Consider the following 27,436-nt stretch of genomic DNA (forward strand, 5'->3'; position numbering starts at 1 on the left):
CACTTTCTAATATAAAACAGCTACTATTTAGCCATCTTGCATCCAAGTTATCTGACAATGAGTTTGTACTTCCTACTTTAAAAATTCTCAAAACTACATTACATTGGGATATAACATATGGTCTCTGTTTTATAAGGAGTGCCTCAGCTATAAAGCCATCCTTTGGCTCTATGAGAGAAATGGGAAACATTCTGACCTCCCAAATGATCTGGGGGAATTAGTCAAGGTTTTAAAAGTCTTACAACAGAGTAGGAATAAGCAACTTTCCACTCATCAGCCTAAACACAGCTGGAGAGCTGTTAAGGTTGTGGAAGTCATCATATATGGTACTTAGGCTATGTTCAGCTTTGAGGAGTTAAAATATTTTATATCCTGCCTTTCCATTCCAAGGTGTCTAACACACTCCTTAAACAATAATTTGTTTTAACATACTAATGGAAAACTGCACATAAAACAGATTTACAAAAGGGGAGTGGGAAAACGTGAAAGTGGTTATGCAATAGGTACATCAGAACTGAACAGCCTTCAGTTGCTGTCTAAACACCACCAAGGAGGTGGGCCTGCCAAATCTTCTGCTGACCTGAAATAGCTGATCAAGCAGAAACCTAACAGTAATTGTGCTGATGAGAACAACAAAAGACTTGGGGACCCAATCTTCTCCTTACCATCATCATAATAAACTTTATTGCACTAGCCAAAGGCCATGGCATCATTCACAATGAGAACAAAAAGAAAAGCAACAATAAGCATAAAAATCATAAAAACATCAGGCACTGGAGATACAGTAAACCACAATCACTTCTCCTAAAAATTATTTGTTGCATACGATAGAAAAGCAGGGGGTTCTCATGTAGAATGTGCCAGCTTAAATGTCCAAATCACCTTTGCAATTGACCGCTATTTTATCTAGTTCTTTTCTCCTGATCTTCTTAGCTGCCAAGGCATATAGTGGTACTTTATAAGTTACAAAGTCAAATATTCTGTTTACCACTTTCCCATGCTCTCCAGCTGCCAGCAACACGACGTCATCCACATTGGCCTGAACTGCTCTGACAAGCTCCAGTTTTTGATCTTCATTCAGGAACTTACCAAGTGCGAACTTCATGCTGCCATCAGACCTCAAAATGAAGTGCAATATTCCCTGTTTAGGAGAGAAGGGCAGAAGGGAAACTTAGGCAGTTCCTGAAAAAGCAAGTAGATACAAGTAGGCCAAATCCATGTCAGCAATGAACACAACTGACAAAGGTTTAATAATAAAAAAAAACCAACCCAATTTTATATAGCCATCATTTGCTTGAGGGATTTCTGCAAAAGAATGACCATATTCCTGAACAAAGCACTGAAAGGAGGCAAGGTAGGGAGCAAACTGAAGAATAGGAGACACAAATGGTAAGCATAATTCTAAAGCAGTTACCATTGTAGTGTGGAAAGGCCTGGCACAGCTCAATCCAACTCCCCAGAATACTTCAAACCCCAAGGGTTACCTGATAAATTTCAGATACTCTATTTCCCATGAGCAAAGACACAGGAAAATAGCTCTGAAATCCTGCTACACAACTCCACACTCAGCTACGCAGCTCCTTATGCACCTCAGGTGCTCAGTTTTGTTCTGTGGTTGGTGACCAAGATGCATGGTCTAATAATGTTTGAATATTTTTATTCTCACAGCATTGTACAGTTTAATGCAAAGACTGCAAACACTAACAAATGCCTTTCTGGGTCAGATTTGGGTGCAGCATTCTATCTCCAACCAGTTACTTCTTGCAGAGCAGAGCATGATGGCAATACTCATTCCACGTTCCTCATCCCCAGCATCCAGGGATCAAAACCATCAAATATGATCACTTATGGCCAGTAGTCCTGGACAGACCTGTCAGAGCTAATTTTGATCTTGTTCTCACTTAATTTTGATCTTGTTCTCATGTATTGTTTACATTCAGCTCTCTTATCTTCTCTTTTCAAATTAACACCAGCGGATGAACAATCAATTCATGGGAAGTTCCTCCTGCTCCAGCCTCACTGAAAGGAATGAGAGCTGAGCAACATCACATCTCACGCAGTTTAGAAGAAATTACAGCCGTACCTCGGGTTAAATATGCTTCAGGTTGAGCGCTTTCGGGTTGCGCTCCGTGGTGACCTTGAAATAACGGAACGTGTTACTTCCAGGTTTCACTGCTTGTGCATGCGCAGACTGTCAAAATGACATCACACGCATGCGCGGAAGTGACGAATCGCGCCCTGTGCATGCGCGGGTTACATTCACTTCAGGATGCGAACGGGGATCCGGAACAGATCCCGTTCGTATCCAGAGGTACCACTGTACTGATGGAAGTAGAAGTTTCTGTGCCTTACCTGGTTAAACTGGGATTTTGCCAATTCATTTAATGACTCCAAATCTTTATTCTGAAGATGTTTCTAAATAAAAGATAACAACAGAGAAGAACAGATCATTCAATTAAGCCTATATACTCTGAAGGGCATTATTATTACCTTTATCTGTTTTTTCCTAAAATTATGCTGAGTGGTCATGGTTATCGCTCCATATTCTATTAAACTTTTTCACACTGTATTTTAAAACTCCCCATGTTACACTTTTACAAGGAATCAATTACCTTACAAAAGCAATATGCAGAATACAAAGGAAGATAGCTGAACGAAAACTAAAAGAGAACAACAACAAAACGCAATGAAAGTAAACTTGTAATGAATATAGTAATTCCTGGCAAAGAAAGTTTTGGCAATGCTTAGGCACAGCCATGACAGTGCAAAAATTATATGTAATGTGCCCAGGTTTAATGAATACTTGCCTTTTTTCTCTCATGTTGATGGTACCTGAGAGAGGTCTCAGGCACCATCAACATGAGAGAAAAAAGGCAAGTAGCATATTTTTTTCGCTCCATAAGACGCACCAGAGCATAAGACGCACCTAGTTTTTGGAGGAGGAAAACAAGGGAAAAAATGAATCCCAGAAGCCAGAACAGCAAGAGGGATCGCTGCACAGCAATCCCTCTTGCTGTTCTGGCTTCAGCGATAGCTGTGCAGCCTGCATTTGCTCCATAAGACGCACACACATTTCCCCTTACTTTTTAGGAGAGAAAAAGTGAGTCTTATAGAGCAAAAAATACGGTATTTGAAAGCCCTGTATTTGCCCTGAGTTCCTGCAAATTTAAACTGTTAAGAAAGTTTCTCCATTATCGGAAGAACTGCGCTGTGTTCAACCTCCCCACTATATGAAAGTGTAACAGTGACACAGCCAAGTGACACACGCCAAACACCAAATTCCAAGGGCTCCCAAGTAGACCACTAGATGCCTACCTTGCCCTGTCATAACATAGGGCCACAGGTTCTCCCCTGGTGTAGGACTTACTGAGGCCTCAATTCAGCCATCAGGTGGCTCTGGGTTAATTACCATGTCTACTAGGCAGCAAAGTCTACATTTTTGGTTTGCTATGAGTATAACATCATATAGACCATGTAAATCATTACTGTAGATATACTTTTTAAAAAACCCAACTACATTGTAAGCAACTTTGAGCACTCCCATTGGAATGTGGGGTATAAATAGGCTCAACAAACAACAATACATATGCACTATCCTGGGCTCCTTGGAGGACGGTTTGGTTGAAGATAGGATCATTCCACACCCTCTTTTTCCATAAGTAAAGACTTGTGATTGATATGACCGTATGCACCATAAATCGCTGAACAAGTAGTAAACCCGCGAGCGTTAACTCCGCCTTTCCTTCTTAAAATCGTGTGCGAATAAAGGACAGAGCGAAGGGGCGGGTCCGGATGCTCCTTTCCCCCCGTGGAGGAAAACGAGCCTGCAATCGACCGCTACCAACCGGGGATCGACCTGTCGATCACGGTCAACCGGTTGGACATCCCCGGTATACGCCATAAAGCAATTCACAAGAAAGCACTGCAATACAGTGGTGCCTCGCAAGACGAAATTAATTTGTTCCGCAAGTTTTTTCGTCTTGCGAGTTTTTCGTCTTGCGAAGCACGGTTTCCCATAGGAATGAAGAAGAAGAAGAAGAGTTTGGATTTGATATCCGGCCTTTCACTCCCTTTAAGGAGTCTCAAAGCAGCTAACATTCTCCTTTCCCTTCCTCCCCCACAACAAACACTCTGTGAGGTGAGTGGGGCTGAGAGACTTCAAGGAAGTGTGACTGGCCCAGGGTCACCCAGCAGCTGCATGTGGAGGAGCGGAGACGCGAACCCGGTTACCCAGGATTACGAGACTACCACTCTTAACCACCACACCACACTGGCTCTCGAATGCATTGAAAATCAATCAATGCGTTCCTATGGAAACCGCCTTCAGACCAGGTCCGGGGACAGTCTGTCCCCCGACCTCTTCTGAAGGCTGGGGGGGGGGGGGGAACAAGGGCTTTTCTTCCCACCCCCAGCATTTTAAGATCGCCCCGGACAGCGGAGAAGTCCTCTGCTGTCCCGGGGTTTTTTAAAATGCTGGCGGGCGGCAGCGAAGCCTTCGCTGCCGCCCGCCAGCATTTTAAAATCACCCCGGACAACGGACTTCTCCGCTGTCCTGGGGCGATTTTAAAGCCCCTGGGAAGGCAGGCGGGGGGGAGCAAAGACTTTTGCCCCCCGCCGGCCTTCAGAAGTGATCCAGGACCTCTTCTGAAGGCCGGCGGGGGGCGAAAGTCTTTGCTCCCCCCCGCCTGCCTTCAAAAGCCGTCCGGGATAGCGGGAAGCGCTTCCCTGCTATCCCAGACCGCTTTTAAAATGCTGGCGGTGGGGAGCAAAGCCTTTTGGTCCCCGCCGGCCTTCCTGGACCTCTTCTGAAGGCCGGAGGGGGGGGAAAGGCTCTGCTCCCCACCGCCAGCATTTAAAAGAGGTCCCAGGAGATTTCCCTATGGGCTTTCTTCTTGCGAAGCAAGCCCATAGGGAAATTCGTCTTGCGAAGCAACTCGCAAACGGAAAACCCTTTCGTCTTGCGGGTTTTCTGTCTTGCGGGGCACCACTGTATCTATAAAAATGTTTAAGAATAATATATCTCCCATCATAGATATTTTAAATAGTGTTTTGAGTTCTGTTCACTTTTCATCCAGTCTATAAATAAATAAATAAATAAATAAATAAATAAATAATACCCCGCCCATCCAGCTGGGTTTCCCCAGCCACTCTGGGTTGCTTATATCTAAAAACATAATAAAAACATCAATCCTTAAAAACTTCCCAGGGCTGCCTTCAGATGTCTCCTAAAAGTCAGATGGTTCTACTGTTACTGATCTCTGCGCAGGGGAAGAGTCAAGAACACTTTTGTATGGATGGTATATAAAGAGCAACATTCCAAACAACATTTGGAAATGAGAGCAGAACTACTCACCGCTCCCTGCGGAATGCAAATGGCTCTGACGGTGGCCCGGGGCTCACTGAGAGATTTCTGCAGAACTCCAACTTCTGTGTTCCTGAACACATCAGTGACATCAATGATCTGAGCATTAGAAGTAAGAAGTTGGAGGGTTGTTAAGGCAGCACATGACACATAAGAGAGATAGCCTGCTGAACCACCACCTTCAAGCGCTGCAAAAACAGGCGACCGGCAGGGATATTGGTGGATGTGTACACACACTTTGGCCACCAAGAGCTTCTCATTTCTCCACCCCCATTACTTCTGCATGCCAGTTGTCAATTTTTGCACAAGTCACAACATTAGTAAAAGTCTTTGTAATCTTTCTAGAGCTACTCTTTGCTGCACCCCTCCACAGTAAATCATAACAGAAGTTTTGGAATAATTCTTCCTTACATGACTCAAGTTCTAACCATGTTAATCTGTTGCAGTACTTGAAGGGGGGTGTAGATAGCAGCCTATGCCTAAACTGCCCCCCAAAACAAGTTTAGCCAAATAATGGTCTCCCACCTGGCCACACTGTTGATTTGAACACTGCTGCAAAAATTGTCTTCTGGCCCTTTAAAGACAACAATTTTTTATTGTGGTGCTACATTTTCGTGGGCCACAGTTCAATGATGCACCTCACCAAGTTGACCTTGGGATACTGTAGGAACTAAAAAGACGATTTGCTTTTATGTGGCTCAGATGCTCACTCTTGTTGTGCTTTCCGTCCACATACAGAAACAATGATCATTTAATACAATTTTGAAAAGGCATTTGCACTTGTTGCTTAGAGCAGGTTTACCACCAACTAAGGAAAGCAGTAGGCTACAGCCTGTGTATCTTTCCTTACAGTTACATAAAGCTATATAGTAAAGGATGGTTAAGAAATTTGATTAAAACATAAGTAACTATCATACCCAACTCTCCTGAACAGGACTGAGTTTCCAGAACACACCTTCATTTCAAAGCGAGTGTCTGGCTTATCGCTTCCATAGGTGGCCAGAGCATCATCATAGGTAATGGATGGAAAAGGTATTGTGATGTGTCCCTTCTCCTCAGGCCAGGAATACTGCAGCAAGCCCTCAATTAAAGCCTGAATCCCAGCTTGGTCTGCAAATGACATCTCAATATCAATCTTGAGGGAGGGGGAATTAAAGAAAAAAAAAGGGGGGGATAAGTAACATTCAAAGGCACCATAAGAACATTATTTTTCCGTATCTAAAACTCTTGCAAAATAGTTTTTTTCTAATTGAAACAAGAGAAGTATCATGGAAACTAAATTCTGAAAAAGATACAGGTGTTTGAATCCAGGCTCAGTGGCCAGGTGTGGTAAACTTCCGCCCCCAACCGCTCGCCCCTCCCTCACCTGTCTTTGCTCTCCGGCCAGACCAGGTTTCTTGAGCAGGGTTGGCAGGCGCGTTTACATTTACAAAAACAGAACAAACTAGAACTGGTAAGGCTGTCACCACTCCCTTTTGTCCAGGGGACTCAGAGCCACAACCCAGGGAGAAGGCTGTGCCCAATTATGGTTAGTTATCCCCACTCCACAAGCTGTATCCACAAACTTGCAGACAGAAATTACACGGTAGAGCGTAACTGTTATTCTAAAGCAGCAATGCTGCAGCAAGCAAAGGCTCTAGCAGCTCAGTCTGCTGCTTGTGGCTGGAAAGCCAAACAGGAAGTATGTGACTGTTGCCATGAAAACGAAGGGGCAGTCCATTCTCCTTATTGAGCACAGGATGTGAGCTCAGTGTGTGTTATATGACCTGTACAGGATGTACATGGGTGGAGTTTTGAGTTTTCTCTCTGTTTGTTGAAGAGAGCAGACATCTTTACTGTATGACTGCTAAAGACAGGAATAAAAGAATGTAGTAACATTTCTGTCTGTGTCTGATTCCCCTCCCTGGGGATATGCAGGGAGGAGGAGAAGGAGGAGAAGCAGTTGGTGTGTTTTTCTCACAGCCTGAGAAGAATCGCCGGAACGGACCTCGTGTTTTTCCTGCCGGGAGTCGCCGGAGGGAGGTCTAAGGAATTCAGCCGGTGCCTGTATAGATAGGCACATACCTCTGACCGGGCTAGAATTCCAACAGTGGTAGCAGAGGATGGTTTCTACGATCCATGGAAGTCTGCAGAAAGAGTGGCAGAGCTGCTGTATTCATTGCTCCATGGAGGCCTGAGGTGAGAAAGCTGATTCTCTGCAGCCAGAAGCTGACCAGAAGAAGCTGAAAGCCAAGCAACGGAGCCCAGGTATGAGATTTTCGGGCTTGGAAGTGTGAATGCAGGTTGATTCATTCTCTGCTTCAAGGGAGCAAGGTTTGGGAAAAACAGCTCCGAGAGAGAAGAGCTCTGCATTCCAAAATTCCTGTGGTTAATCCTGTCCAAGGGAAGGAATGCTGTTGCTTAGCAACGAAGGCCAGTTTCACGAGAGGGCTGGAAGTCAGGCTTTGCCTCAGAGAGGCAAAACAGCCTATGATTTGACTTAGGCCCAAAGGAACTGTTGGAAAGGGACTTTCCAAAGCGGCCAGTGTTATAGCTGCCAGGTGCACGGAGTGTAAACAAGCCAGCTATTGGATTTTAGAGGCTTGTGTTTGAGAGTCAATGCAAGGACTCAAAATGGATGCCAAGAAGGGGGGAGGCCTGCCTTCTCCAGACCTCCTGACCAGTGACAATTATGCATCTTGGTCTATTAAGATGAAGGCCTTGCTGCAGAATCAGAGACTGTTTGGGGTGATTGAGAACCCCATCCCTGCAGCACCAACGCGTGCTTGGGAGTCACAGGATGTGAAGGCCAGAACTGCTATAATTCTGTGCGTGTCAGACTCTCAGCTTATTCATATACAGCATTTACAGCACGCGAAAGATGTTTGGGACACGCTGAGAAGGACACATCAGAGAGATGCAGGTTCTTCAGCGTTGCTGTATTTTGAAAGGCTGACCAACCTGAGGCTTGCGCCTGATGGAGATGTTCAAGCACACCTGATGGAAATGAAATTTCTGCGTCAACAGATGGTGGAACGCAATTTCCGTCTGCAGGAGGAAGTGTTTTGCTTCATGGTGATAAACAGCCTGAATCGGACTTACAAAACAGTTGCCAGTCAGCTGGGGTCTCTCCCAGCAGCTGATCTAACGTCGGACAGGGTCTTTGCTGTAGTTCTGAATGAACAGGACAGACTTGCTGCCCTGGAAGTCAAGGACAGGGGGAGACAAGAACGGAGTTCTGACACCCCCACTGCTGTTGCTACTGGAGAAAATGCTGTAGCGTTAAATGTTGTCCTATGCTACAATTGTGGACAGACTGGGCATCTTCAGCGGTACTGCAAGAAGCCACGTCAGCAGCAAGGAGCCAAGGGAAGCTCCGCAAAGTCTGAGGCGTCAGACAAAGGTCACACCAAGCCAAAGGCAAAGGCTGCAAAGGCTTTGATGTCGCTAAAAGCCACACCAGAAGTGGGGAATTCTTTCGTTTTGGACACGGGAGCGACAGTTCACATGACAGGACACAGAGGACTATTTTTTACGTTTAAGAAGCAAAGCTTCGCGGTACAACAGGCCAACGGTCAAGAGCTGGAAGCCACCGGAATTGGGACTGTGTATCTTGAAAGTCTGAACTTGACCATAAACAATGTATATTTGGTTCCAGAGTTGAAGTACAATCTGCTCAGCGTTTCGCAGATTGCCAAGAAGGGACTAAAACTGTCCTATGATGATCAACACTGCGAGATCTACAAAGATGGAGAGTTGTATCTTTCTGCCAAAGAGAAAGATGGACTGTATTTGTTGACTTTTGATCAAAGTGATTACATGGAATGTAATTCTTGTGATTCTAACATGAACTCTTTTGCAGATGTAGCCAAGAAGAACGCCAAGCAGGTCACCTCGAGGGTCGACAAGGCATTTCAGCGGGTGTATGCTGATGTGATTGGTCCTATAGCACCTTCTAGAGGCAATGCAAAATATTACCTAATATGTGTTGATTCTTTTACAGGTTTTGTCTGGATTTATCTTTTGGAGAGACCGCAAGAAGCCTTAGAAAGGTTTAAAGAGTTTTGTGACAAGGTTAAAAATATGCATGATGCTGACATAAATTGTCTTTGCACAGATGAGAAGCCAATTTTTCTTTTACAGGATTTCCAGAGGTTCCTGAAGAAGAAAGGGATAAGACACAAAATTGCTAGTTCCGAAGAAGCTTGGAACAGATGTGTCTGTGTTAGGGTGAACAAAGAATTGCAAAAGGGAATGGAAGCGCAATTGCTTAGTTCACATCTGTCACATGAGTACTGGGCTGAGTCGCTAATGTCATTTTGTTATACGTGGTTGAGAAAGTTTTCAAAAGAGTTGGGAAGTTCTCCTTTTGAGAAACTGTTCCACAGAAAACCTTCTGTTGCCCATTTCAAGGTGTTTGGGTCTCATGTGAGGACAGAAGCTCCGGGTGGAGTAAAGAATGCCAGAGGCATTTTTGTGGGTTATGAAAAGGGTCTCTACAGAGTAATTTTGTCTGAATCTGGAAAGGTGATTCTCACAAAATTTCTAGAGAGTGCTTCTGAACAGGAGAGAGTGATTGTTCACACATTTCCCACAGGAAGTGATGATGATTCTGATGATGATGTTGATGTTGATTTTATTGAGTTCAGTAGTACTGATGATGACAGCGATAGCTCAGACAGCTCAGTTGTCACAGTCATTGAGAGGAAGTCTCACATAATGACTAGACCCTCAGAAGAGGAGGATGAACCACTGATTAAGCTTAGTACTGGTTCTCCAGAGAGTTCAGAGGCTGAACCAGAAAGCAAGGGAGAGCAGCACCTCTTACGTAGGTCTGAGAGAGCAACGAAGGGTGTACCACCCAAGAGGTATTCACAAGAGTTTGCTAACTTAGCTGTTGCTGTTGTAAACGACCAAGGTCAAATTGAAGCTGTGTCTGAGTCAGAGACAAAGGCACAACAGAGAGTTGTTAACCAAGGTAATGTAGAAGCACTCATTCCTTGGAAGTCACACAACCAGAGAGGTACATTGGTAAAACCAGTGGCGGGTAGTTCCAAGGGTGGAACTGAAACAACAGGGGAATGTTATAAGTATAACAACTGTTTGTCTTCTTCTCTGGATGACGCTTTGCTCGCAGCATGCATTGATACTTTAGGGGGAGTATGTTATTCTAAAGCAGCAATGCTGCAGCAAGCAAAGGCTCTAGCAGCTCAGTCTGCTGCTTGTGGCTGGAAAGCCAAACAGGAAGTATGTGACTGTTGCCATGAAAATGAAGGGGCAGTCCATTCTCCTTATTGAGCACAGGATATGAGCTCAGTGTGTGTTATATGACCTGTACAGGATGTACATGGGTGGAGTTTTGAGTTTTCTCTCTGTTTGTTGAAGAGAGCAGACATCTTTACTGTATGACTGCTAAAGACAGGAGTAAAAGAATGTAGTAACATTTCTGTCTGTGTCTGATTCCCCTCCCTGGGGATATGCAGGGAGGAGGAGAAGGAGGAGAAGCAGTTGGTGTGTTTTTCTCACAGCCTGAGAAGAATCGCCGGAACGGACCTCGTGTTTTTCCTGCCGGGAGTCGCCGGAGGGAGGTCTAAGGAATTCAGCCGGTGCCTGTATAGATAGGCACATACCTCTGACCGGGCTAGAATTCCAACAGTAACCAGGCGTAAGGCTAGGAATTAGCTATTCCCCCCAGAAAGAGACACAAACCAAACTGTTTCTTTTTTAAAAAATTATTTTAAAAGAACATAAGAAAACATGCTAAAATAGCAGGCACTTCTTTGGTAAGTTACAAGCAAGAAAAACAAGAACATTGTAAAATCTAACTGACTTACATACTCACAACTAAGAGACAGATAGAATGGTTAAAGTCCTTCCAAAGTTCCGCATTCAGAGTCTTTTCCGATTCTCCATCACAAAGGATGAAAGGACGGCTACTAGTTGGAACATCAGCAGCCGGGCGGTGCTGCCTTCTCAGCCATTCCCAAGATCTTTTATCCCCAATTTGCACGTAGCGTCGGAACCCCAAAACCAATCATAACTCCTGATTATTTTTTTAATTCTCCAATGACCGGCTTGTGGGCCAATCAATCTAACTTCTGGCAGCTGGACTCATTAAGGAGCCAGAACTTAAATCAAAGGGGTTTCCTCCCTTCCTTGGCGTTTATGCAGGTACACATTCTCAGGCAATTAAGGCAGATAACATCACTGAGAGAATGCACATAACTTCGGACCCAGGTGTCAAAGCTTTCATTAAATCAAGAGTTTCCTTTCCCATAGTAAATCTCTCACACCCTGGGAGCCTGTTAGTCTGAGGTTAAAGGGACAGAACTTATTTCCCATAGTTCTTGTGGCTAGTTGGTTACCCACAAGGCCTCACTCTTGTTGCTTGACCAAGGAATAGCGTCTAAACAAACACTAACTTTACTACACCAGGTGTGCCTTTTTTCAGCTCTGGCTAGCTCACTGGTTACAGCCCCTTTGGAGGGTGGGGAACTGACCACTGTACTCCATGCTCTGGTAACTTCTAGACTGGATTATTGCAATGCGCTCTATGTGGCGCTGTGCCTAAAGATTACTCAGAAATTTCAACTGAACCAAAGTGCAGCAGCCAGATTATTGGTTGGAGTTCCCTTCAGAATTCATACCATCTGTTTTAAAACAATTGCACTGGTTGCCAGTTCATTTCCAGGCATGGGCGTAGCCAGGAGAGGCAGGGGACAGCTGCCGAACCCCAAATCAAGTAAGTAAATTTGCACCTAACCACTATACAGTTTTCAACAAATACTGAAGTTGCACCTCTGACTTTTGACACCTGAGATGTATATTTTTACAACCCACCCTAGTTTTTAAGTTGTTAAAATCACCCTGTGATTTTAAGTTGTTTTAGCCCATAATGGGACGTTATGGTGAAGGATAGATAATAAATTAAAACAATAATTTATTGAGGTTCACAGCACCCATTTCAAACTGAAGGATTTGCACTTTGGGGATTTGGCACTGGAGATTCGTTTGTAATATTTCAATGTCACTGCTCCTTGTCGTAACTTACTTTTTTTTTTTTTTTTTTTTTAACAATTTATACCCTTCAAAGGAACTACACCTCTTACAGTTGGCGGGGATAGGATTGTAGACCAATGCATTTATTACTGCATAAGCTTTCAGGTTCTATGGTCCACTTTATCAGATGCATCTGAAGCTTACAGTAGGAAACCTTCCTTACAGCAAATTAATCTGCCCAGGTGTGAAAAGCTCCCAGGGAATATTTTGCCAAAATTCTAATCCCACAGTAATTGGCACTTGACACACCTTAACTTTTTGATTTGGTCCTTAATGTGTTTTTGGGATGTTAGAAGTTACTGTTTTAAACACTGTAGCAAAAGGACACTTTATGTTACAAAAAGATCATGTCTGGTACCTGCTGTACAAGTTGTGCCGATCACGTGTCCAAGATTTCCTTAGAGCTTTTAAATCTTACATCAAATTGTAAAAAATACATAGCAAAGGATATAAATTACCTGAGTGAATTCAGGCTGCCTGTCTGGCTTGGAACCTTCATCTCGATAGCAGCGGGCTACTTGGAAGTACCTGCCATTGGAATTGAAGGTCACCACTGTCACCAATTCTGCTTACAAAGTATTAATAGCATTTTTTCTAAAGACATTCACCAGCGGCAGGCAGAAGGAAAGAGCTGCTTGAGTAGTGGCTATGATAACTAGCACAAAGCTAGTGGACACAGAAGAGAAGGAATAATCAGTGGTCAGAGGAAGGAGGTTTATTGTTATGGTTTATGCCCGAGTGAGTATTTTTCATGACCGCTGAACCAGTACTCAGTTCTCCACACACTTTGGCTTGATTACCTGTCAAGTCCTAATTTGGTGTCACCACTGACCTGTCTACAGAACAATTCCTCTGCACTGCCAGAGGAAGCTAGGGGAGGAGAAGAGAAAAGAAAAGGAGATTCTCTGCCACACCGCTGAAGTTTGTGTCTCTACTGCTGCTTCTGTTTGCCTTACAACTCAGCAGTGCAACTGCTCCACCAACTCAGGAGACAGCAGGGGGGGGGTCTCACATTGCTATGAGCAAGGGCCCTTTTGTCCAGGGGTCCTTTACCTTTACCCTTTACCTTGCCAAAGCACCATGAGAATGCACTCCTGCTGAGCAGATTTGCAATGGCTTGTCCTCAGGTACTAGACAATGCCAACTTTATTGTGAACCCTATTCTTCTTATTAGAGTGGTGTCAGTTTCTGTGACAAGTTACCTCTGCTGCCCAACCCCCATCCCACTCTAGGGAACAGGGTTTCCATTCCCGATGTAGGAGGAGACACTCGTGTAACATTCCTTTTACCAGGAGGTTCCCAAGAAACTCACCTGTCCAGGCCTCCTACCATCAATAGCTGCTTAAACTGCTGAGGACTCTGGGGCAGTGAGTAAAACTTCCCAGCCTCTCGTGAGGGCACCACAAATTCCTTTGCACCCTGGTATTAAAAGAAGGATAGAACAGCAGGAATTGCAGTGACTTCAAATATTTTTTGCCTCCACCAAGCTTCCTTTGAAAGATTCAACACTCTCCCACAGCATTTACCTTGGAAATGGAAACCCACTAATGCGCTTTGCCCACCAAACCCAAATCATGTCTCCTGCATGTCACAGTTGTTGCCATGCAGTAATACTAATTGTCAGTACTAATGTGGGTTCCTAAAACACACCAGAGGCAAATAAACATGTAGTCTTTATTTGCAATGGTCGAGCAGGTTCTTCTTCTGCCCTTAGAACCCAGTTTCACATCTATTGGCACCAAACAATCTGACCTGATAAACATGTTAACCTTAGTTTCAGCTCCCCCCTTGCAAGTTAGGTGGGATGTTCACGTCCTCTTTTCAGAAGCTTACACATATTTACAGTTCACCTTTTAAAAATTAAATAACAAACAATAAACTAAAACTGTTTAGTGGTGGAGAAGAAATGGGAGACTGGTGATCTGGGAGACTGCTGTTGCATCGGTGTTGCTCAAAGTTGTAATACATTCAGCATGAGAAGGCGACTAGGCTTCTCTTTGATTCAGCCTGAAAGTTCATGCACACTTGCCTGAAGGGGCACTGCACGGCATCTGGCTCCATCCGACCCCCATCTACACATTAGCATGGGGCACCTAAGGCAGGGAGCACTATGCGTGTAAGTTTCCCTGGCTCCTGAAACCCTGCACAATCATAGATCCATGGTCTGAAGCACTCCTAGAGGCTTCCCCACTTCAGATGGCAGTGGGAGCCACACACCATGGGAGTTGAGGCCAGAGGCACAAAACTCCCACAATCCACTGAATCATCCCTTCACAAAGCAAGTGTCATGACCCCCCCGGGATTGAGTGATTGTATTTCTAAGCTGCTTTCCACTCAAACCAACCCCAATGTGCCTTGCAAAAATAAATAATAATAACCTAATGGAACATCACAAGTACAGCAGAAAACATATAATTAATAAATATCACCAGTAAAACAATCACAATCTATAAAACAATGCTAAGAAAACCAGCAACTAAAAAATAACGTAAACATGATTCAACTTTATACACACAGTTCCTCCCACCCACCATACAGGAGGCCCTTGATCTAACAGAAATACCTAAAATAGAGCTAAGCTTTAACCTATTAGTTATTAAGTTAAACCCTGTAACTTGTTTTTTTCAACAAGTGATGTTCAGGACAGTCACCAACAACAGTACGAATACAGCAAAACAGCTGTCATGGGAATATTGAAGGGAAGGCCCCCCCTCAACATGTATTGGACCCTTACATCTATTCTTAAACTATGATGTCCAGTTTTATTAGTGCTATTAGTTCTATTCCTGCATTGCAAAGGATTGAACTTAGATGACTCTTGGGGTCCCCTTTCAACTCTACAATTCTATGATTCTTTGAGATTCAATTCCACATCTCCTGGAGACAAGACTGAAGGTGCAGCTAGCCACTCAGACGGAGTTGTACCCCTGAAGAAGGCTCAGTCTGGGTTTGCTTGAAAGCAACACTGGAGCCTGCTCAGTCTGAGCTTCAGATGCAGCTCTCCAGGGTGCTACTTGCTTTACCTTGTAAGAATCTGACCTCTAATCTGCTTGTCCTTGCCTTATGACAACTTCCCCCCAACCTGCTCCCCTCCAGATGTTTTGGACCACAATTCCTGTCAGCCCCAGCCAGCAGGGTTAATGGTTGGGGATAACGGGGGTTGTAGTTCAAAACATCTAGAGGATGTCAGGCAGGGAATATTGCTTTATGCAAACTGATCCATGTCTTGCCTGAGATTACCTGACCAGAACCTGAACTCGGACTTGCTTGCTTTTTCTCTTCTTCCCTTGTTAAAATTCAAATTTCTGCTAGCATACCAACGGCCTCCTTCCAGAACTCATCCTCTTTTTCAGAACTCAGGATTGAGAGAAAAAATATTTGTTTTGAGGGCAGAGACAGTGGCTTCAAATAATATCTGACACTCTGAAAGAGTAATGGCTGTCTTCATCCTCCCACTGTGAGGGAAATTCTTTCTGAATCGAACAATCAGAAACTTTTACAAAGCAATATACACAAAGAAAATACTTGCCCCTGGTGTCTTCTTGAATAGTGTTGGCGTTTCCACATCCACAAAGCCTAAAACATATTTCATATATCACTTGTTATTGTGTAAAAGGAGAAAAGAAAAGGCATTACTAAAATGCTGTTATGAGTTACAAAGGAAGTTGCCTGAAACCAGGTCAGACCACTGGTCCATCTACTGTCAATGGTACTGTCAGTTTCAGGCAGGGGATATTCCCAGGCCTGTCAAGGAATGAGTCAGAGACCCAAAGTGGGTTCTCTACCACTGAACTACACCTCCTGTCCACTTCTCTGCACTTCTCTCACCATGACGATTGCAGAGGTATTCCCGCATTCTCATCACCACCTGGGACCTCATTCGTAGGTTGTACTGCATCTGGGCGCTCCGCAGGTCCAAATAGCGATACTGCATTCGCAAGGCCTCGGCTTTCTGAGAAGGGGAAGGGGTTGTAGGTCAGAAGAAAAAACAAGTAAGTACATGAATGGGAAGCCTATGGGGGAAAGGAAATTAAAAAGAAATTAGGAAACATCCACATCACATAGCTAAATGGCAACAAATTAGTGCTTTTCTTCACAGCAAAATGTTTCAGACCTCTCCCATATGTAATTTTTCCCATTTTGCAAAGTTAATTCTTATTTTTTCACACTATTCAAAAGGTATAATCTCAAATATTTATAAAATTTTGCTCAAATATGAACCCAGACACCAAACGGGTTTAAGAATGTCCTGGAACACTGAGTTAGAATGTGACATAACTGAAAATACTTAGCCATGTGGGAAACAAAACATTCTTCTCATAATATATCAGCCAAACATAAAGAACTGTCATTAAAGTTGATTCATAAGCAGTACAAGACTCCTAGAAGACTCTTGTATATAAATTCATCTCCACTTCTAAGGTGGTGGAGGGGATGTTCAGAAATTGGATTGCATCTCTTCCTAGGGTGCAGCTGTACTGGAGTTCAAGAAATCTGGGCAACATTATACAGAGACATTGATAAGATCTTAAATGGATGTATTACCTTCTTTTCAATTAGCCTTTTTATATATACGTGATGAAGATAATCAAATTTTGCATAATATTTTGGTTTTGGGGGTCGAACATGCACAGAAGTGCTGAATCGCAACCCGTGCATGCGCAGATGCGCCACTGTGGGTTGCGAACGTGCATCCCGCACAGAAAACATTCGCAACCCGAGCCTCCACTGTAGTGATGCAGCCTCTTGAATTTCAGTAAGGAAGGCATTCCACCACATGATCATAAGGTCATGGAAGTATTTCTGAAGCCTGATAATCATTCTCACATATTTCCTTTGCTCTCCAGCTGTCGCTAATCGTTCTTTTCAGTTGAAGACAAATTATGGAGCATTTCCCCAAAGCTGTTAATTGGAACTGTACATCATCAACACACACTTCTTCCCAAACCTTCTTTCTACAAGACTGGACCGGTGGAAGGTTGGAAGAACAAGGTCACCCAAGAATTTCAAATATGCTTTGTACCAAACAGCCAACCACACAGAAATAAAGAGAAAATCACCTTGGCAAAGTCTTTTATTTCAAAAGGAAGTTTCTTACAGGAGTTCAGAATCTCTACTGTTTTCACCTTAACTTCAATATCACCTGTAGGCAATCTCTAAAAATGAACAAGAAAGAGAAAAATAACCACCACTATTTTTACATACATCTCTGAGATGATGGACCAATAGCTATCTGCAATTGTGCTATACTTTATTATTTTACTGGAATGTTTCCTGTTGGTTTATTTTTTATTTTTTGTCTCATTAAGCCTATCCAATGGAAAGACAAACTTCTCTTCTCCATTTTGAAGATGGAGGCTTGCCTGGGCTTAAACCACACGGCCAGCACAGAGACAAGCCAACAGGCCTCACCTCCTGCAGTTCAGCTGGATGAGAAAGGCCAAGGCAGGCTTCAAGCTCCCAGTCACCACTGGGCCAGATTCAACTAATTAATCCCACTAGCAGAAGCCAACACAAAAACTTCTGCTAGCACAACAGAGCTCCCTGACTCATGTGGGGGATGTTGGATGAACCCCCAAAACAGCATGCGGAAGAGAATAGCTGAAATCCTTGCGTCGACAGAACATTCACTTTAGAACAGTCTTTCCCAAAGTGGGTGATACCACCCCCGGGTGGTGGGGAGCACTGGAATGATCCAGGGGAGTGGTAGTAGCCTTGGGTGCAATTGGGGGGCACTGAATAAAACTAAGGGGGCAGTGGAAGCATAAAGAAAGAAGAAAATTTTGAAAAACCGTTCATACATGTTTTATCGGTTGTGAAGCGACACCTACTGCCAGGTCGGGCGCCGTTGGGGGACAGTGATACCCGCCCCCCCCCCCGGATCTGGTGCTGGAAGTGAGGGGATTTCCTGGGCTTAAGTGAACCTTCTTTGTCTTCACCCAGACCCAGAAAGTGGATCACAGCTTGCCTCTCTATTTGGCCAGTGGCAAGCAAATCAGTTAACTAAAAAAACAAATTGACTACAAATAACTAATCATAGTGATTTAAGAATGCTGCTGACAAAAATGAGAACCAAACATTAATAAATTGATAGCAGCACACCAGGTTCATCCTTTTCGTTAGGATTATTTTTAATGTTATACATAATTTTTATTTTAATATTATCCTTCATTATCTTAATTTTCTGTAATGTGAATGTTACTACGGTTGATTATAATAAAAAAAAATTATAATTTCAAGCCTCAAGGTGTTTTATTTACAACATCTTTCTTTACTATGTTGTAGGGTGTGAGTAGAAATATAGATACAGTATATAAAAGAACACAAATTTGTCACTGCAACTTTCTGTTCACTTAAAGAAGGTAGATTTCCAGGGGGCAATGTGGTAGGCCAAATAAGTTTGGGAACTTTTGCTTTAGAATGACAATTAATTCTTCCACCTGTCTCCTTCCCACTGGGGGTGGGAAGGGAAGGCAGAAATTGGTTTTAGCAGGAAAAATAATCCTAGCCACTTTGGTCCTGCATGGCTTATTTTAAGCATTATTATTAATCATTTCTATAGTGCCATCAAGGTGCAAGGCACAGTGCACAGGACCCGAAGGCAGATCTCTGTGCCAAGGAACTTGCAATCTAAAATGCAACATAGGGGAAACAGAGAAAGGGGAGGGAAGTGGAAGCATTAGTTAGCATAGAAAAAATATGTGACTGTTTCAGCTGCATGTGATAAGCTGGGCTGCAGGCAGATACGGGAGCCAGGGGGCTAAGCCAAGCAAAGGTCGTGGGAAAGGTGGGTTTCGATGAAAGATCTGAAGGAAGGTCGGGATGAAAGTCACACAGACGCAAAGATCCCCCAGCCTTCCTCTCAACCTTGCTGTTGTCATTGAGGGAATGGGGGTTGCTATGTAACCGCCAGGGCAATACTTGCCCACCTCTGCAGCTCCAGGTTTGGGCAAATACTGGCTATTCATCACGCTGACCAGATGATGGCAGTTACACTCGCTGGGGCAAGTGGAAATGGGGCAGCCTACTTTTAGCAAGCAAGACCAGAAACTTCAGGTGAGGCTGAAGTCAGGAGGTTACAGCCCTTTATTATCAAATTAGGGCTGGGCGATATAAGCTTTTCAACATCACAGTGCATCGCCAATCAAACATCACAGTTTGCCGATATACTGTTGAAAAAAACCAGCTGCATTGGCCTCTGCCCACAAAGCACCTTGTGAATGCCTCAGCTGTCACCCCGAGAACTGAGGCGGTTTCATCCAGGTGCTCACTGGTTGGGACAACCCAGCTGAGACAGTGCCAGCGCTTCCCCCATTCAAGGGCGAGTGGACAGAGCATTGGGGCTCCTTTAACTGCTCGCTGCGGGGAGTACCAAGCGCGAAATGGAGGAGGAAAGGGGGGCGGGGTGGAGCACGCCACCCTTGGCACCATCAGGGAGGAGAGTACCATTGCGGCTGCCCCCCCCCAGCCACACGTCGCGTACCTCCCCACTGTGCCGGGCGCCAGGACACCCGCCACGCCCCCACCTGCTTTCCACCCCCAGTGTCAGAGCATGCAGCTTCGCCACTGCAAGCACACTCACCCTCAGCTGAGCAGTTTCAAGGAGCCCCTACCCTGCCACCGGCTAATGGGAACCAGCGCTGGGCTGAGGGCTCCTTTTTAACTGCTTGGCTGAGGTAAGGACAGCTTCACACTCCTCAGTCGAGTAGCTTAAAGATGCAGAGGGAGGAACAAGCTGTATCGGCGCATCGTATGAGGGCAGAGTGTGATGGCGGTTTGACTCAGCAATATATTTCACTCACTGCTCCTGAGTCCCTCTGCTAGCAGTGCCGCTGGAGGAAGGAACTCTAGCAGACACGCATACCCCTAAACATTTTGTGAATCTAAGTTTGGCCTCACTGAGGAGCAGTATTTCAATAGAGTAGGAAAATGAGAGTACCCCTAAACTTTTTTTTTTTAGAAAAAAAGCACTGCTGCTAGCAGAGGTACTCAGGAGCTGCGGCAGTTTCACCAGCAATATACCGCTGAGTGAAGCAGACATCGCAGTCTGCTCCTCATACTGATCCTGGGCGATATATCAATATATTGGCCAGGTCTTTATCAAATATAATAGCAGTAAATGGCAAAGCAATACAAATCCAGACCCACACTTCCCAAACCCAAACACTGTGTCACATGTGAGGAGACATTTCAGCTTTCGGGAAACAGTTTGCAGTGTCTTGAAGTGGCCAAGTTACACTGAGATAAAATTAGAGGGAGATTCTCCTTAAAGTACTCACAGGGTTTGTCTGTCCTGGAGGCCGGGGGACAACAGTTCCAGTCAGCCTCACTACAGATTCAACTGGAGTGTCATACAAGATCTTTCTCAAATGGGAAGCTGCCTGCAGAAAGACAGAAACAACACATAAGATTGCACAGGTACATCATTTAGGAGCACAGATTTAGAACTAATGAGCTACCTTAGTAGTGGGCCAATTTCAGTATTGCAGTCTAATATTAGGCTCCTCTGCCAAAGCAGAATTTGCACAGCCCACAAATTCACAAGCAAGAATGAATTATCCTGCTGATGAATTCTATCTTAAGATTATAAGAAGTGATTTGCTGAATCAGATCAAATCCCACCTAGTCCAGCACTCCTTTCTAGAATCCTAGGCAGTAAGCATAGAGCTGGTTCGTAGTTTGTGCGGGTGCTTAGCCTGCATAAATGACCCCCTTTTATCCTACTTGAAATGAGAAGAAAAGGGCAGGCAGGCAGGCAGGCGAGATAAACAGCAGACTGTGAAGTCTACCTTTAAACAAGTCCCCTTCAGCTTCTGCTCTTCCTCCACCTTACTGCTAAGCTCACTTCCCTGCATTATCCTTGTAGGCCAGCGGTTCCCAACTCCCCTGATCCCAGACCACTTGAAAGTTGCTGAGGGCCTTGCTGATGGTTTGTCTGCCTGCCTGGCCTTGCTCAGATGGTTTTTCTGCCTGCCGTAGCATTTGTAATACACTGTGCTAGATGTTGTACGATTTTTAATTGTACAGTGGTACCTCAGGTTACAGACGCTTCAGGTTACAGACTCCATTAACCCAGAAATATTACCTCGGGTTAAGAACTTTGCTTCAGGATAAGAACAGAAATTGTGCTCTGGCAGCGGGAGGCCCCATTAGCTAAAGTGGTGCTTCAGGTTAAGAACAGTTTCAGGTTAAGAACGGACCTCCAGAATGAATTAAGTACGTAACCCGAGGTACCACTGTAATTTATTGCTTCTTTTAATGCTTATACATTTCATAGAATTTGAACTTTAACACAATATAATATACAAATAAAAAACAATACAAGAATCCCAAAGCCCTTTTCAGGCACTGTTTATGTGTTTAAGTGTATTCATAACACCAATAAGGGCACCAATGATAATACTTTTCTTTTAAAATGAGCACAGAATATAAGCAAAAATAACCTACTTATGATTGTATAAAACAAAAAAAATTCCTTCCAGTAGCACCTTAAAGACCAACTAAGTCAGTTCTTGGTATGAGCTTTCGAAAGCACACGACTTAGTTGGTCTTTAAGGTGCTACTGGAAGGAATTTTTTTTGTTTTGACTATGGCAGACCAACACGGCTACCTATCTGTAACTGGCATTATGATTGTATATTCATTGATAAATCTTGTGTGTAGTCACACAGAATGAACATCTATTTATCGTATGTCCACTTGTAAATGATCAGAAGTAGTTATGGGAAATCAAGTTTGCTGTTACATATTCAGAATCACAATGCCTGCAATGTGTTATGTTTGAATAATTGCAATGCTTGGTGGGCAACATGACAGACGACAGTAAATCATTTAACCAGTGCAACTGCAGAAGCAAGCCTTGATAGCTCACCTCATCCTGAGGTATGATAATCTGGGTGAGTCCTTGGAAGTCTCTCAAAACCACAAACTGCTGCTGTCTAATCACAGGAGACACAAACAGAAATGTTTATAACACTTCAGGTAAAACCTCTACATTAGAGAAAGCTTAAATGAGGTCAGTTTACATAAGCAGATAAATAATATAATTTATTACATAAATTACATAAGCAGATAAATAATATAATACAGAGTTCCTGAGGCTACTACTTCATGCTCATGTCTAAGAGAACAGAAATCTCTGCATATTGAACTTCAGAAAATCAGGGGAAAGGCTATGCTAGGACCTTCTCCCAAAGAGTGAGTCCCAAACATGCTATATCCCACAAGCACACTCTCCTCTTTCAGAACTGACCATTCAAGTTGGAGTGAAACCACTAGCTAGAAACCTAACAGACTCCTGTAGGTACAAAAAGGATATTGAAAGCCATCAAGAGATCAAGTAGAATCAGCAGAAATGGGTCCAGAAAATCAGTTTCCTCCAATAGTGCTTGGCTAAGGTTAACAATGTGGGAACTGGTACTTAAGTCTCATCTATTTAGAACACTTCAATAATTTTTTCAGTTCACAGAAGAGATACTAGAATAGATGAACCCTAATTTTGACTCTGGAAAGCAATTCTAATGCTGTTAGCCAACATAAGGTTTGCCATAACACCTTCAATCTAACAATCCTGGATGCTTTTATTTACCTCTGATATTGAATCCATCCACACAGAGTGACCTCCTGACCTACATGAGCAGAGCGCAATTCCCCACAAGTTTTGGTCCGGGAAACAAAACTATTGACATCTTGTATAGAGAAAAAAACAATTATATTTAATTACATTCATAAGAAAGGTAATGCATTTTCAACACAGTATAACATACATCAAAACAAGTTATAGAGATGTCAGTTATGGGCATGAATATTAAAAGCGCAATCCTATATATGTCTACTCAAAAGTAAGTTCCAGTGAGTTCAATAAGGCTTACTAGGGTGGATATTGTATAAATGATGTAAAGAATTAACAAATTGCACAAGGTAGCTAGATAACATTTAATGTCATTAGTCATTTTACATAGATATTGCTCATCAGTTTCCCCACTGATTTTACAGTGCCCAAACTGGACTGGCCAGTGGTTTAAATTCCTTACTTGGGGTTCCGCAAAACTACTTGACTAGCTACAGCTTAAAGGCACAACCATTCCCTTGTTCCAGTGTTCTTTAACAGAAGCATCCCAGTTTCATTAGTGTGAAAGAGCCAAACAATGGGCAAAAGCTTATGTAATGAAGGAGCACTGCTCAGAGACATAGTGAAGCTTCCTAGCAAAAAAGTAGCAATTCATTCTATGAGGCATCTTGAAAGAGCTCATAGTGAGAAAAACTCTTCAAGAGCAGTCAGTAGGAGCTAGAGGAAATACATTTAGAACATCCTGGGTATTCCATTTTGTTTGCATGACTACAAACTAATCCTATGGAGAATTTGGCCCATTAATTTAAGCAGGTTTGTGCACAATTATAACCTTTAGGGGGCAGCTCTAGCTAGAGTTGTGCTGACACTATTTTTCCTCAACCAGAAGATCCTGCATCTTCCATTAAACACAGGATATGCAACACTAGATTCCAAACACTATCAACAAGATTTTCAAGACATTATTTAAAGTTATGGGGTTTCAAATTTTGGCTGGTCTGAGAAGTTGAAGCTTTATACTAATTGTTGCAATTATCAACACCATCATCTTGTGGTACCCTAAAACACATTTATTGCAGCAGAAGCTTTCGAGCATTAAAACCCTGTCAGATACAATGATCATCTAAATAGGCAGGTATGGTAAATATTCTCCAGAGAAGAAACAGGTGGATCTGTTTGTCTACTGTTTTTTACAAGGAGAACCAATGATCAAACCTATTCAGGGATTTCTCTCCCCCCCCCCCCCCACTTATGTTTTTAAGCTGTTCTTAAGTTCCTGTCAGGTCTCTGCCTCCTTATTGAGATCAAGCAGGCGGCTTTACTGTATTCCTTTTGGCACCTGCTACAAACACCTTTCTTTTACACAAACCTACAGAGATGCTTAAGAAAGTTGAGGCAAATCTTAATCCATTTTAGCATTTTGGAACCTCGGGTTGTGAACGTGATCCGTGTGGGAGGCATGTTCGCAACCTGCAGCGCTGCGTCTGCGCATGCACGGGTTGCAATTTGGCGCTTCTATGCATGCGCTGAAACCCGGAAGTAACCCGTTCTGGTATTTCTGGGTCCAGCGCAGTGCACAACCTGAAAACACGTAACCTGAAGTGTCTGTAACCCAAGATACCACTGTAGGCTTGTCAAATTTTCCTTGATTTTTACTGTTTTATCTTTTGTAAACCACTTTGAGAGCCCCCCCCCCCAAGAAATCAAGCTGTGTATAAATGTCAATGAAATAAATATTTAAAATAAAAAAATGAATAATGATAATCGTATGGGATTACACTCCCTCCGAAGGAGCAGATACGTAACTTGGGGGATACTTCTGGATCCTTTGATGTCACTTGAGGCTCAGGTGGCCTCAGTGGTACAGAGTGCCTTCCCTCAGCTTTGGCTGGTGGCCCAGCTGTGCCCCAATCTGGACAGGGACAGCTCTGGTAACCTCTAGTTTAGATTACTTCAAAGTGAATTTGGCAGCCAAGTTGCTCACTGGGGCAAGACCATTTCAGCATTGTTCTGTACATTGAACCTGGCCTACATTGCACTGGCTGCCACTTAGTTTCAGGCCCAATTCAAAGTTCTGACTTTGATTTAGAAAGTCTTAAAACAGCCCAGGACCACAAGACCTCAAGGACCGCCTCTCCCCATATAAACCAGCCTGGACCCTGCTATCTTCATCTGAGGCCCTTCTTTGTATGCCTCCTCCATGACAGGTCCATCGGGTGGCAAGATGGGAGCAGGCCTTTTCTGCATGGGATTCCCTGCTTGTGGGATGCTTCCTCCACGGGGCTCACCTGGCACCTTCTTTACATATCTTTCGGTACCAGGCAAAAACACTTTTCTATAACCAGGCCTTTGAGTGATTAAAAAACCTTTGGCCTTTTAAACTGGGGGGTGGGGTGTAATTGTTTTTGTTATAACGGTATGTATTTTTGTGCTTTTATGTAAATCTCCCTGTGATCTTTGGATGAAGCCATGAAGGGCGATATAGAAATTAAATAAATATATAAATAAAATTCCTAAGAATCATACACCGCTGGTTGGTAAGAAAAACCTAAAAGCAGTTTACAAAAAGATAAAACAGTAAAACTGAGAGCAAATTCACAAGCCTACTTTTAAAACCTACAAAGATGCTAAAAAAGGGATCAATATTCACCTAAGCATCTTGGCGGCTCTTGTCTAAGCAATAATATTTTTAGCAGATGCCAAGAGCAGCGCAGTGAAGGCTCCTGCTTTGCCTCCAGAGGCAGCGAGTTCCAGAGAGCACAAAACGACCCACTTTCTTACTGGTGAGGAAAAGGGGCATTAAGGTGCGGCACCTCCCTCCCAGAAGTGCAAGCTGGATTTCGAAGGGGCAGAGGAACCAGAGACCAAATTGCAAACATGTGCTGGATTATGGAGAAATCTAGAGAGTTCCAGAAAGACATCTACTTCTGCTTCATTGACTATGCAAAAGCCTTTGACTGTGTCGACCACAGCAAACTATGGCAAGTTCTTAAAGAAATGGGAGTACCTGATCATCTCATCTGCCTCCTGAGAAATCTCTATGTGGGACAAGAAGCTATGTGGGACAAGAAGCTCTATGTGGGACAAGAAGCTAACTGGATATGGAACAACTGATTGGTTCCAAATTGGGAAAGGAGTATGGCAAGGCTGTATATTGTCTCCCTGCTTATTTAACTTATATGCAGAATTCATCATGCGAAAAGCTGGGCTGGATGATTCCCTAGCCGGAATTAAGATTGCCGGAAGAAATATCAACAACCTCAGATATGCAGATGACACAACCTTGATGGCAGAAAGTGAGGAGGAATTAAAGAACCTTTTAATGAGGGTGAAAGAGGAGAGCGCAAAATATGGTCTGAAGCTCAACATCAAAAAACCCCCGAAGATCATGGCCACTGGTCCCATCACCTCCTGGCAAATAGAAGGGGAAGAAATGGAGGCAGTGAGAGATTTTACTTTCTTGGGCTCCATGATCACTGCAGACGGTGACAGCAGTCACGAAATTAAAAGATGCCTGCTCCTTGGGAGAAAGGCGATGGCAAACCTAGACATCTTAAAAAGCAGAGACATCACCTTGCTGCCAACAAAGGTCCGTATAGTTAAAGCTATGGTTTTCCCAGTAGTGATGTATGGAAGTGAGAGCTGGACCGTAAAGAAGGCTGATCGCCAAAGAATTGATGCTTTTTAATTCTGGTGCTAGGGGAGACTCTTGAGAGTCCCATGGACTGCAAGAAGATCAAACCTCTCCATTCTGAAGGAAATCAGCCCTGAGTGCTCCCTGGAAGGACAGATTGTGAAGCTGAGGCTCCAGTACTTTGGCCACCTCATGAGAAGAGAAGACTCCCTGGAAAAGACCCTGATGTTGGGAAACATGGAGGGCACAAGAAGAAGGGGACGACAGAGGACGAGATGGTGGGACAGTGTTCTCGAAGCGACCAGCATGCGTTTGACTAAACTGCGGGAGGCAGTGGAAGACAGGAGGGCCTGGCGTGCTCTGGTCCAGGGGGTCACGAAGAGTCGGACACGACTAAATGACTAAACAACAACAACCTCCCTCAGCAGGAGCCCCGACGCCCCCCCCCGACCCCCCTGGGCGGGCGCCACGGACCTGCAGCGCCGGGTGCGCGGAGCGTCGGAGTGCGGCCGGAGACGCGCCTGGCGCCGCCCTGGGCCGCCCCGCTCGGGAAGAGCAGCGAGAGCGGGGCGCGGAGGGGGCCCGGCAGCCCGCGCACGGCCCTCCAGAGCGCCGGCATCAGCTCCTCGCCTTCGCCCCGCCGAGGAAGCGCCTCACGCGACGGCCAGGCCCGGCCCCCGCTCGTGGTCACGTGAACCCACCCCTCGCGGCCATTGGCGCAGCTGACAACCGCCATCCTTACTTCGGGCAAGGAGCTTCGGACCGCCTCCCTCAGCAGAGCCTTTTCCAGGCCCGCGGCGACGTCGCGCGGGGCAGGCGGGGCCTCCTAGGA

The 27,436-nt window shown here is 44.2% G+C and overlaps 1 protein-coding gene and 1 long non-coding RNA gene across 3 annotated transcripts in view; one reads left to right on the plus strand and one right to left on the minus strand.

Annotated features, from left to right (window-relative positions):
* DARS2 (aspartyl-tRNA synthetase 2, mitochondrial) overlaps positions 1-27,303 on the minus strand; it is a 30,442-nt gene extending 3,139 nt beyond the window's left edge. The window contains exons 1-13 of one of the 2 annotated variants that reach the window (XR_014565545.1): positions 27,079-27,277; positions 22,989-23,088; positions 22,272-22,338; positions 20,680-20,781; positions 17,461-17,556; positions 16,229-16,352; positions 15,930-15,976; positions 13,713-13,819; positions 12,859-12,928; positions 6,318-6,497; positions 5,354-5,461; positions 2,353-2,415; positions 989-1,141 (exon numbers count right to left, since the gene is read on the minus strand). Coding sequence is in view for 1 of the 2 variants with exons in the window: in XM_083743860.1 (XP_083599986.1) it covers positions 989-1,141; positions 2,353-2,415; positions 5,354-5,461; positions 6,318-6,497; positions 12,859-12,928; positions 13,713-13,819; positions 15,930-15,976; positions 16,229-16,352; positions 17,461-17,556; positions 20,680-20,781; positions 22,272-22,338; positions 22,989-23,088; positions 27,079-27,223 (1,362 nt within the window). In the remaining variant the exon portion in view is untranslated. Of the gene's footprint in view, positions 1-988; positions 1,142-2,352; positions 2,416-5,353; positions 5,462-6,317; positions 6,498-12,858; positions 12,929-13,712; positions 13,820-15,929; positions 15,977-16,228; positions 16,353-17,460; positions 17,557-20,679; positions 20,782-22,271; positions 22,339-22,988; positions 23,089-27,078 lie in introns of both variants that reach the window. The other variant, XM_083743860.1, reaches the window with a different exon arrangement.
* LOC310846924 lies at positions 6,506-12,391 on the plus strand. Its single transcript, XR_014565630.1, has 2 exons — positions 6,506-6,686; positions 11,777-12,391. It is a non-coding gene; the product is annotated as an uncharacterized lncRNA (long non-coding RNA).
* Positions 27,304-27,436: the final 133 nt, after the last annotated feature.

This window comes from Podarcis gaigeae (genome assembly GCF_964106915.1).
Source record: "Podarcis gaigeae genome assembly, chromosome: 6".
Lineage (NCBI taxonomy): Eukaryota > Metazoa > Chordata > Lepidosauria > Squamata > Lacertidae > Podarcis > Podarcis gaigeae.